The sequence below is a fragment of the Megascapheus bottae genome, chromosome 36 (genome assembly GCF_031878675.1).
Source record: "Megascapheus bottae isolate mThoBot1 chromosome 36, mThoBot2.hap1, whole genome shotgun sequence".
NCBI lineage: Eukaryota > Metazoa > Chordata > Mammalia > Rodentia > Geomyidae > Megascapheus > Megascapheus bottae.
The window spans coordinates 1999069-2009229 of NC_143544.1; the positions used below are offsets into that span (position 1 = coordinate 1999069).

General features: G+C 59.2%; 1 protein-coding gene across 1 annotated transcript; it reads left to right on the top strand.

Moving 5' to 3' along the window:
- On the top strand, nt 1-1606 carry Socs1 (suppressor of cytokine signaling 1). Its single transcript, XM_090324651.1, has 2 exons — nt 1-32; nt 459-1606. The coding sequence occupies exon 2, from the start codon at nt 509-511 to the stop codon at nt 1154-1156; it is 648 nt and encodes a 215-aa protein (XP_090180777.1). The 5' UTR covers nt 1-32; nt 459-508; the 3' UTR covers nt 1157-1606.
- Nucleotides 1607-10161: the final 8555 nt, after the last annotated feature.

Here is a 10161-nt window from a genome sequence, read left to right on the forward strand (position 1 = left end):
CCCGCCCGCGGCGCCCCGCGCCCCGCCGCCAGGTGAGCCGGCCAGCGGGCGAGGGGACGGGAGGGAGCGGGAGGGAAGAGGAAGGCGGCCGCGACCGACCTAGCCTGGGGACCGGGACCGCCGTGCCCCTGGCTCCCGCCAGCCCCACCCAGGCCGACCCCCCGCGCGCGCGCGCAAGGGGGACCCCGCAGCGCAGCACTGCCCCCGCTTCTGCCCAAGTCGTCGCGAGCTGGCGGCCGTCTCCGGCGTGGCCGGCAGGCGGCGGCCACGGGCCGGACGGCCGGGGTCGGGCTGGCTTCCCCGGCCTCCTGGAAGGGCTCGGCGGGAGAAGCCCATTTCGCATCTGGGCCCACTGAGGCCCCGGGGCGGCGCTCCGCCTCGCCTCCGCGGGCCCGGTGGCCCCCACGGAACTGCCGCGCCGCGCCCGGGCGCGCGCTCACTGCCCGTCTCCCCGGCAGCGCACCCCCGGACGCTATGGCCCACCCCTCCGGCAGGCCCCTCGTGTAGGATGGTAGCACACAACCAGGTGGCAGCCGACAATGCAATCTCTACGGCAGCAGAGCCCCGACGGCGGCCCGAGACCGCGTCTTCCCCGTCCCCGTCCCCGTCCTCGTCGCCGGCGGCCCCGGCGCGCCCGCGCCCCTGCCCGGCAGTCCCGGCCCCCGGCCCCGGCGACACACACTTCCGCACGTTCCGCTCCCACGCCGACTACCGGCGCATCACCCGCGCCAGCGCGCTGCTGGACGCCTGCGGCTTCTACTGGGGACCCCTGAGCGTGCACGGGGCGCACGAGCGGCTGCGCGGCGAGCCGGTGGGCACCTTCCTGGTGCGCGACAGCCGCCAGCGGAACTGCTTCTTCGCCCTGAGCGTGAAGATGGCTTCGGGCCCCACGAGCATCCGCGTGCACTTCCAGGCCGGCCGCTTCCACCTGGACGGCAGCCGCGAGACCTTCGACTGCCTGTTCGAGCTGCTGGAGCACTACGTGGCGGCGCCGCGGCGCATGCTCGGCGCCCCGCTGCGCCAGCGCCGCGTGCGGCCGCTGCAGGAGCTGTGCCGCCAGCGCATCGTGGCCGCCGTGGGCCGCGAGAACCTGGCGCGCATCCCCCTCAACCCGGTCCTCCTCGACTACCTGAGCTCCTTCCCCTTCCGGATCTGACCGGCCCGCCCGACTGCCCGCCCTGCACGCAGCATTAACCGGGGGAGGGGGGGCCTCTCTGGTTTCGTTATTATTGTTGTTATTATTATTATTATTTGCCTGGAACCACAGGGGTGCCCTCCCCACCCAGAGTGGGGGGAGTGGGTGTGTGGGGGGGGGGGCCGGGCACCTCCTGCTCTCTGCTGGAGCCAAGGCTGCAGACCCCTCCCCACCTCTTGGGGGGTGCTCCCCTCCTGGTGCTCCCCCTGGGTTCCCCTGGTTGTCGACCCAGTTTAGGTACAGCTGGGGCCAGGACCTGAACTCGCACTCCTACCTCTTCATGTTTACATACACCCAGTATCTTTGCACAAACCAGGGGTGGGGGAGGGTCTCTGGCTTTATTTTTCTGCCGTGCAGAACTCTATTTTATATTTTTTACAGTTTAGGTAATAAACTTTACTATGAAAGGTTTATTATTATTAATTTTACAATAAATCTCCAGAGTGTGCGCTTTGCTGAACGTTGCATGGGGGTCTGTCTGTACAGGTTTAGGGAATGGCTGTCCTCCCAGGACTGGGGCTGGGGGTCAGCTGGCTTCAGAAACGCTTGGTCTAGTTTTGGTGTGTGCCTGATGAGATGGTTGGGGGGGGGGGCGCAGAGTTTGAACTCCTGTGTCAGCCCCTCTGTGCCTCTCCAGCTCCTTCGCATCCCAGAGAGAAACAGCCCTGTGGCTTAAGCATGGCTCTGTCCCCATCTTACAGTAGAGAAACCCGAGGGCGGGCCACAGCTCCCTTTGTGGCTGTCCAGCCACAGTCTGCTTGAAATGGATGACAGAGAGGAAACTTTGCTTCTAGACCACAGCAACTTCCAGGAAACGGGTGGGGGTAAGGTGGAGGCTAGAGGACTTTTTGGAAGGGGGGGGTGTGGCCGTTCTGAAACTGCATGCCAGAGGCCTCCTTCTGCGGGGGTAAGGGTCCCCTGCTGGTTCTGACTGCTTGCTTCCTGCCCTGATCTGTCTGGGGTACTTTTTGTTGAGCTCCCAGCTAGGAGCCAGACAGCTATTCTGTGGTCTGTGGTGGCAGGAGGGCCCCAGTGGTGACTTGGGCAATTCCCTCTGCCCGCCTGGGCCTCAGCTTCTGCCTGGAAAACAGGCAGCTTGCCTGGGCATGGGGACACGGCTCCAGAATGCTGGTGGGGCAGCCCATGGCACAAGAAGCGCCCAGAACCCTTGGGTGTGTGGGTGTGGGTTCCTGACAAACGCTGGCACTGCCGGACACTCAGTGACCAGATTGTTGCCTGGGGGGGGGGGGCTCATCTGTCATCAGAAGTCAGTGAGGCCCAGGATGGACTGGATATGGAGCAGCCTGGCTTGTACTGGGACTTTGTGGGTGAGGATGGTAGAAGGACATTTAGGATGTCAGAACTTTGGGGCAGGAGGGAAACTCTAAGCAACTACTGCTTCTCTTTTTGCTTTTCCCTTTCCTCTGCCTGTGGATCTAGAGACCCTGGCTCCCCCCCCACACACACCCCACACCCAAGGCCGCACCTGGATAGAGAGGAAGGTTGAGGTGGAGATGAGGTGCCAGGGCAAAAGCCCCGTCACAGAAGGCTTTAGAGGCTAAGAACCACTGCTTTCACTAGCAAAGCACCAGAACAATACTAGTCACACTGCCACCAGACTTAGGTGGCACTTGGCACTGGGTCAGCGGGCACCTCACCCTTTGCCCCCACCCCCTGAGTCCTCTGTTTATAGATGAGGACCTACGTCTCCTCTTAACAGGGCAGAACTAGCCGGTAGCCGGTAGTTTACAACATGCTTGGGGATTTCCTACTTTGAAAAAAGTTTTAAAGTCTTATTTTCATTATGTAAGTGCACACAAACCCAGGCTGGGTGTCAAAGGGGAGAGGCATAGCCAGGAATGGCGGTCTCTGCAAGCAAATGCATGGGCGGCTCTTTATGAGTCACAAAAAACAACAGAAAAAAAAGCCATCCACGCAGACCCAAAGAAGGGGGCCTGAAAGCCCCACAGGGATATCTATACTCTAGTGCCAGTGTAGAGGCCAGGTGTGCGCGTGCATCCGCGTGAGTGCATGCCCTCATGCGGCTTCCTGGTGGGGCAGATTCTCTTATCTCACTCTCAAACCTCAGTTTCATGATTCAGGGGCACTGACGTCAATGGGCAAGAATGAAAAGTGTGAGGAGGGCTGAGCAGGGCTGGCGGGGAAGGGCCTGAGGGGTCCCTTCACTCCATGAGCAGAATGAGGAGGAGTGGAACGATGAGGCTGGTCTTCAGAGCCATCCCTGTCCTGGTAATGCTGGTCCCCACTGTGGCTGAGTGGAAGCCTGGAAAACTCTGTGGGCAGCCACAGCTCAAAAGGTTAGTCAGGACTTGGTCTAGCTCTTCCCTTCTCCATACACTGTTTCTTTTCTTTTCCTCTCTCTCTCTCTCTCTCTCTCTCTCTCTCTCTCTCTCTGCCAGTCCTGAGGCTTGAACTCAGGACCTGAGCACTGTCCTTGGGTTTTCTCAAGGCTAGAGCTCTACCACTTGAGCCATAGCATCACTTCTGGCTTTTTCTATTTACATAGTATCGAGGAATTGAACCCATGGCTTCTTGCATGCTAGGCAAGCACTCTACCACTAGGCCAAACTCCCAGCCCCCATATACCCAGGAAATGGAGAGTCCAGCCAAGCTCAGAATCGTGGAGTGTGGAGCATGCAGCAAGCACTCCATACATGTCTGCAGGAATGTAAGCAAACCGCCAGTCTTGGGGCCACGTGGTGGGAACCCATCTCAACAACAAACCCCAAACTAAAACGCACCAGAGAACGGAAGCCTGAGCGATGGGAGGTGCTGGCCCCTTTCTCCTGAAGCCACGATGGAGCACATGCGACAGTCAACAACCACATGTGAGGGAAGGGGACAAGCACACTGCAGGGAGAGTGTGACAGTGCTTAGGATGCGGCCTTGGAAGGGTGGATGGACAGGGCAGGGAGGTTCCTTCAGCGAGAACCCTGAAGCTGTACCTGGAAGGCCGGACACCAGGCATGGAAAACCTAGGGGCCAGCAGCGGTGAGTGGAGGTGGGAGGACGCGAGGAGCCTCGTGGGCTCAGGGAAGGAGCCCGGGCCTGGCTTTCTGTCTCGGGCAGGCTTGGGGGCGGGACCTCCTTGGCCACGCCCCCAGGGGCGGGGTCCCCTTGGCCACGCCCCCAGCTTCCAGCCAATCAGGACAGCAGCAAGGGGAGGAGGCAGGCGGCAGAGCCCGTCCTGCCACGCGGCTGCCAGCCCCACGCCAAGAGTGGGGGCCGGAAACAGTGATGGCTGGGCGTCTGGGGGGAAGGTGGGGGTGCTGCGGGGCGGGGGTGGCCTGCTCGCCCACCCCCTAGAGCCGGGACCGGGCAAGGGGTCCCTGCACCCTCCCGGCCCTGACCCTGGGAGCCCCCCCCCTCCCAGCTCTCCCACTCCTTTCCTCCCCATGCACGCAGTGTGGGGGTCAAGGCGCTGCAGGCCGGTACCCCGCAAACGTCCCTCGAAGGCCCACGAAAGCCAGCCGGTGGCCTGGGCCCAGGCGGGTGGGCCGCAGTACTCACCGCACTCCCTCCTGCCGCGGGGCTTCACACGTGCCGTTCCCCTCCTCTGTCGTGGTCGCCGTCCGGGTCGAGTGGGCACCAGTAGGCTGTGGCGGTGCTTCGCGCCTGCGCACACCTGCAAGGCCAGTGGGCCACCGCGCCTCGCGCCTGCGCACACCTGCAAGGCCAGTGGGCCACCGCGCCTCGCGCCTGCGCACACCTGCAAGGCCAGTGGGCCACCGCGCCTCGCGCCTGCGCACACCTGCCGGGCCGGTGGGCCACCGCGTCTCGCGCCTGCGCACACCTGCCGGGCCGGTGGGCCACCGCGCCTCGCGCCTGCGCACACCTGCCCGGCCGCCGCGCGCCACGTGCCGGTGACGTCACCGCGGCGCCCCTGGCCGCCTGCGCCCTGCAGAGTTCGGCTCTTCTCGGCTCCGCTCCCTTCTGGCCTCCGCGCAGTCGCCATAACACCCCTGTGTCCAGGCAGCCGGACTCGCTGGGCCCTTGGGAGACCCCAGAGCTGAGAGCCCAGGTCAGGCCAGGTCGAGGTCAGGACACGGACCCTCCGCCCCTGGGGCGCCCCGGGGTCCCCCTCGCCCTCCGCAGGCCTGGAAATGAGGCCGGAAAGTGAGGGGCTTTGCCCATGATGATGACCCATGACCGACGAGGCGGGCCTTCTCCTTGCACTGCTGCTGTTTTGACCCGAAGCCACTTTACCAGGCACCTGAGGAGTTCGGAGCCCACAGCGAGGAGTGGAAAGGCTAAGGCACGGCCCCCCTTGCAGCAGGTAAAAGGCAGGCCCACGTGGGCCTAGTGATAAGCCTTGAGAAAGCCCAGGGACCGTGCGCAGGCCCCGAATTCAAGCCCTCGCACAGGCCCAGAGCAACAGGATCTTCCTCCTGTTTCGGTGCTGGGGTCCTAGTTATGCGGTTGAAGGAGATGGTCAGAGGCACAAGGACCGGCCAGGGCACAGAGCCCTTCCCTGGGCCTGTCCTTTCCCCAGCTGGACAGAGCCTGGACAAGCAATAGGCTGGGCATTTATCTACAAGGCTTCCTTCAAAACCAGCCCAGGAAGTGTGACCTTGGTCACTTGAGCAGAAGATCCCTGTGGACTAGCCCAGGGGGGTGAGGAACTGGTGGGAGCTGGGCAGGACAGGAAGCACGACACACAACTGATGGCCTGTCAGAGTGGCACCGCAGCAGTGACACTCAGGGCCGATTCCACCTGGGAGCCTGCAGGGGCCGGCTGAGCCACACAGAAGCCTCCCACAGATGGGTGCAGCCTGGGGTGGGGAGGGGGTGGTGGTGGAAGTATCAGGAAGGATAGGAGAAGAGGAGGCCCGGATGCATCACAAGCGTGGGGGTGGGGGCACTGCCCACCGACAGCCTCTCACTGGGGGAGTGAGGGGCAAAGAGCTCCATGGAGACACGGGTTTCAATCTTGACTGCCAACCCTGAGATCATAGTTGCTTCATTCATAAAATAGGGATGAGGCCTGATTAGCATACCCACTAGGCCCTGCTTTGGAAAGGATCAGGAGGATCTGAACACAAGGAAAGAAAACACATGACTGCCCAAATACAGGAGCTATGACAACAATCACACTGCATCACAGCAGTGGCCAGATGTACTTGAATCCACTGAAGCCATGAAGTCAGGCAGAGCCGGCCCCATTCTTGCCCAACTGTTAAGAAAAGCAGGAGAGACAGGCTCCCCCCACATCAGATGCTCATAAGCGGGCAGACAGGGCTGCAAGCCGTTCAAGGTAGACAGCAAGAGCCCATCGGAAACGTGTCACCATTGTGACATGAATCGTGGAGCAGGTCGCTGCCCTCACTGCATCCCGGGGGAGGGAGTAGCAGAATGAGGGAGGGGTGGCGTAAAAGCAGCCCGCCTCTCCCTCTTTCTTTCAAGAAATCTCTGGGCTGGGCTGGTCAGACATCAGGAAAGATACAAGTGTTTGGATGAGGGGGTTCAGATCTCATTATTCTCATATTCTATCACTGTGTTTGGTTCAAGGTAGTCTCATTGGGGAGCCCAGGCCAGCCTCCAACCCTCAATCCTCCTACCTTAGCCTCCCAAGTGCCGGGATTACAGGCAGGCATGTGCTGTTATGCTTGGCTATGAAGAGGAATTGTCTTTTGCAGCGCTGGGTAAGGGAGGAAAATTGTACATGACCAGCTGACAACACGTGACACGGAGCAATAGTCCTTCAACACTGCAGTGAAGCCCAAACCCTGTCCTAAGTTTGCGTCTAGATCTGCTCTGAGCACATGGTTGGCGCCTGGCCGGAGAGTCTGGGAGATCAGTTGGCTGATTCACACTGCTCAATAAGCAGCCAGGTATTCTCAGGTAGCCAGAATCCTGGTCCCCATCTTGAGCCACAGAAAACGAAACCCAGCTTGAGAGCCTTGATCCGTTTATCTCACCTTTGGCAAGTGATCTCTGCACAGCTTATTGACAGGAGTCTGGGTTCCCAGAAGGTGGGTCAAAGCGAAAGTTTGCTGGGTCCAGGGGGTGGGGTGCCAGGCCAGGGCAAGGACACAGTAGATCCTGAAAGTGTGGATCTGTCCCCTCTGCCAGTGAGGATAAGGGGCTCATGCTAGGTGCTTTACAGACACAGACACAGAGGCGGGGCGGGGCGGGGCAGGGGTGGGGGGAGGAGAGCTCCTGTCTACAGCAGGTTCACCTGCACAAGCAAGGTGACTCCAGACTGTTCTGGAACCTGTCATGCCAGTTCTTACCCTTCTGGGGGATTCCAGCCATCATGTACATTTCCAGCTTCATGCCATTTGTCACAGCCCCCACTGCTCTCGTCACCCCCAACCTGCAGGCTTCTCTAAGCCTTTGACCTACAGCGGGAACGCCTTTGACCATCCCCGAATTTTGTCTTTACCTGGAAAACTCCTCAACTGACAAAGCCCACATCAGCTACTGCTTTCTCTAGGAACCCCTCCTTAACTGTTTGTTGGGCCCTACTGCCTGTGTGAATTGTTGAGGGGTTTATTGGAGATAAGAGTTTCAGAGGGACTTTTCTGCCCGGGCTGGTTTTGAACTGTGATCCTCAGATCTCAGCCTCCTGAGTAGCTAGGCTGACAGGTGGGAGCTGCCAGTGTTAGCATGCGTTAATATCTTCAAAGCTCTTAGACGTATGACTGGAACAAAGGTCTCTGGGGAAGAGATATCTATCCTTTATTGCATCCTGAGATTGGGCTAGACCAAAGGGAGGGAGAGATACAAGGAAAATGAGATAGAGAGAGCCAAGGGGGAGGAAGAGATAGAGGGGGGGAAAAAGAGAATGAAAGGGGAGGGCAGAGGGAAGTCAAAAAGAAAAAGAGAGCAGGAGCTCACACCTGGAATCCTAGCTACTCAGGAGGCTGAGGTATGAGGATCACGGTTTGAAACCAACCCAGTCAGAAAAATCCAGAAGTAGCACTGTGGCTCAAACGGTAGAGCGGGCAGAAGAAGCTCCAAGGCAGTGCCCAGGCCCCAAACCCCAGGACTGGCAAAAAAAAAAAGACCAATAAATGGAAAGGCATTGGTGACAGAGCCAAGTGACAGTCCTTCAATGCTGTCTTCTGCTCACAAGCTGCACCACAGGACCTGCCTTGGTGGCTGCATGCTGCATGCCACATGCTGTGACCACCTGGAGCTTCAACGCCCCAGCCTGGCCCCTGTTGTGAAGTGGAAGCTGAAACTTCCACCCTGTGAATGAAGCCATGCCAGCTGTTCCCCCAGGCACAGAAGCCTCACGGTTGAACTCCAACCACAGAAAACTGAAAGCAAAAGCCGAGCTGAGCCCTATCACTCGCCTTCCTGTCCCTCAGCTGGTTTCTTAGAAATCAGCCACACTAGGCCTCTACTGGTGACGGCTTGGACTTCCTTTCTAGTCCAGGGCCACAGCCTCCTGGCAGGTGTCCGGGTGCCAGGCGAGACAGGGCAGAAGCCAGTGTGAGAGCAAGCTTGTCATTCCTGCCCAGCCCGTGCTGGGAAGCTGGAGTGCAAGCCAGTCACATATTGGAAGAAATGGGCATGGACAGGACCAGCCAGACCTCTGAGGGGCAGAGCTCATGAGGCTTTGCAAGGGGGGTGGGTGGGGGTGGGGAGCCTTCTAGAAGGCTCTGTCTCTTCTGGGAAGTTTACCTGCAGCCTTGGCAGCTCAGACGGGGGCTGCATTGGTGCAGGTCCAGAGGACAGGGTCCTCCCTGGAAACTGACCTGGGCTGTTCTCAGTCACAGGTCACTGCTCTGGAAGAAGACATGTTCCTCCTCCTCCTCCTCCTCCTCCTCCTCCTCCTCCTCCTCCTCCTCCTCCTTCTCCTCTTCCTCCCCCTTCTCCTCCTTCTCCTCCTTCATTTTATTGCAGGTGAAGAGTCATTTATTTTGCCCCAGGTTTCCCAGCAAGGAAGTGGGGTGGCAGATCCACATGCACCCCGTGTGTCCAACCTCTTCCAGATGGGACTCAAGCCACCCCTGGATTACAGTTCTGGTTGTCCTGGCCTGGGCCAGCCTGGCTTTCTCCATGCCCACACACTATGGGTCAGTGAAATCCCTGTCGCCACCCCCAGGGGCTCAGGAAGGCCACTCGTCCTCAGGATTAACGTGGGGATTCACACTCAGGTGTGCCAGATCCCCCTCTGCCCTCTCCCGTGCACACACACCTGAGTGGATGGCCTGTGTCCCAAGGGGACTGAGGTGGTGGCTTGGGAAGCAGGGACAGCGCCTCCCCCCACCCCATCCCTCACTGGCATGCTGTCTGAGCTAGAGCTGGGCACTCCTGCCCTTGAAAGGACTGCCAATCACAGCTCAGGCCACTGGTGGGCGTGGCCCAGCCTAGCCAATCGGGATTCACAATGCCCCAGTTTAGGATAGGCATTTGACCCAACTTCCACCAATCAGAGACCTCCCTGGGACTTTCTGATGCGTGTTTACTAGCAGCCTGTGTCTAGTGTCTTAAGACAGCTAAAGAGAAGGGAGAGGGAGGAGGGAGGATACAATCGATCGGATCAAATATACGTATTTGGAAATGTCAAGCTGAAATCTCTGACTAGATGTGTATATATAGATGTGTGTATTGTGTACACATGTATACATGTGCATATATACACATTCTGTCTATTGACCTGTCGATCTATCTATTGATCTATCGATCGATCTATCTATCGATCTGTTTGCTTTTGGCAGTACTGGGGTTTGAACACAGTTCAAGCTGCTTGTTGGAAAGGTGCTCTACTTTTAGCTTTTTAGTTTATTTTTTTTTTTTTGGTCAGTTGTGGGGCTTGAAATCAGGGCTTGGGCACTGTCCCTGAGCTCTTCAAGCCACAGCACCACGTCCGGTTTTTGCGTGGTTATGGAGATAAGAGCCCCACGGGGGCTTTGCTGCCCAGGCCTGGCTGCAGTCCTCAGAGCTCAGCTTCTTGAGTCGTCCTAAGATGACAACCATGAGCCACCGGCTCC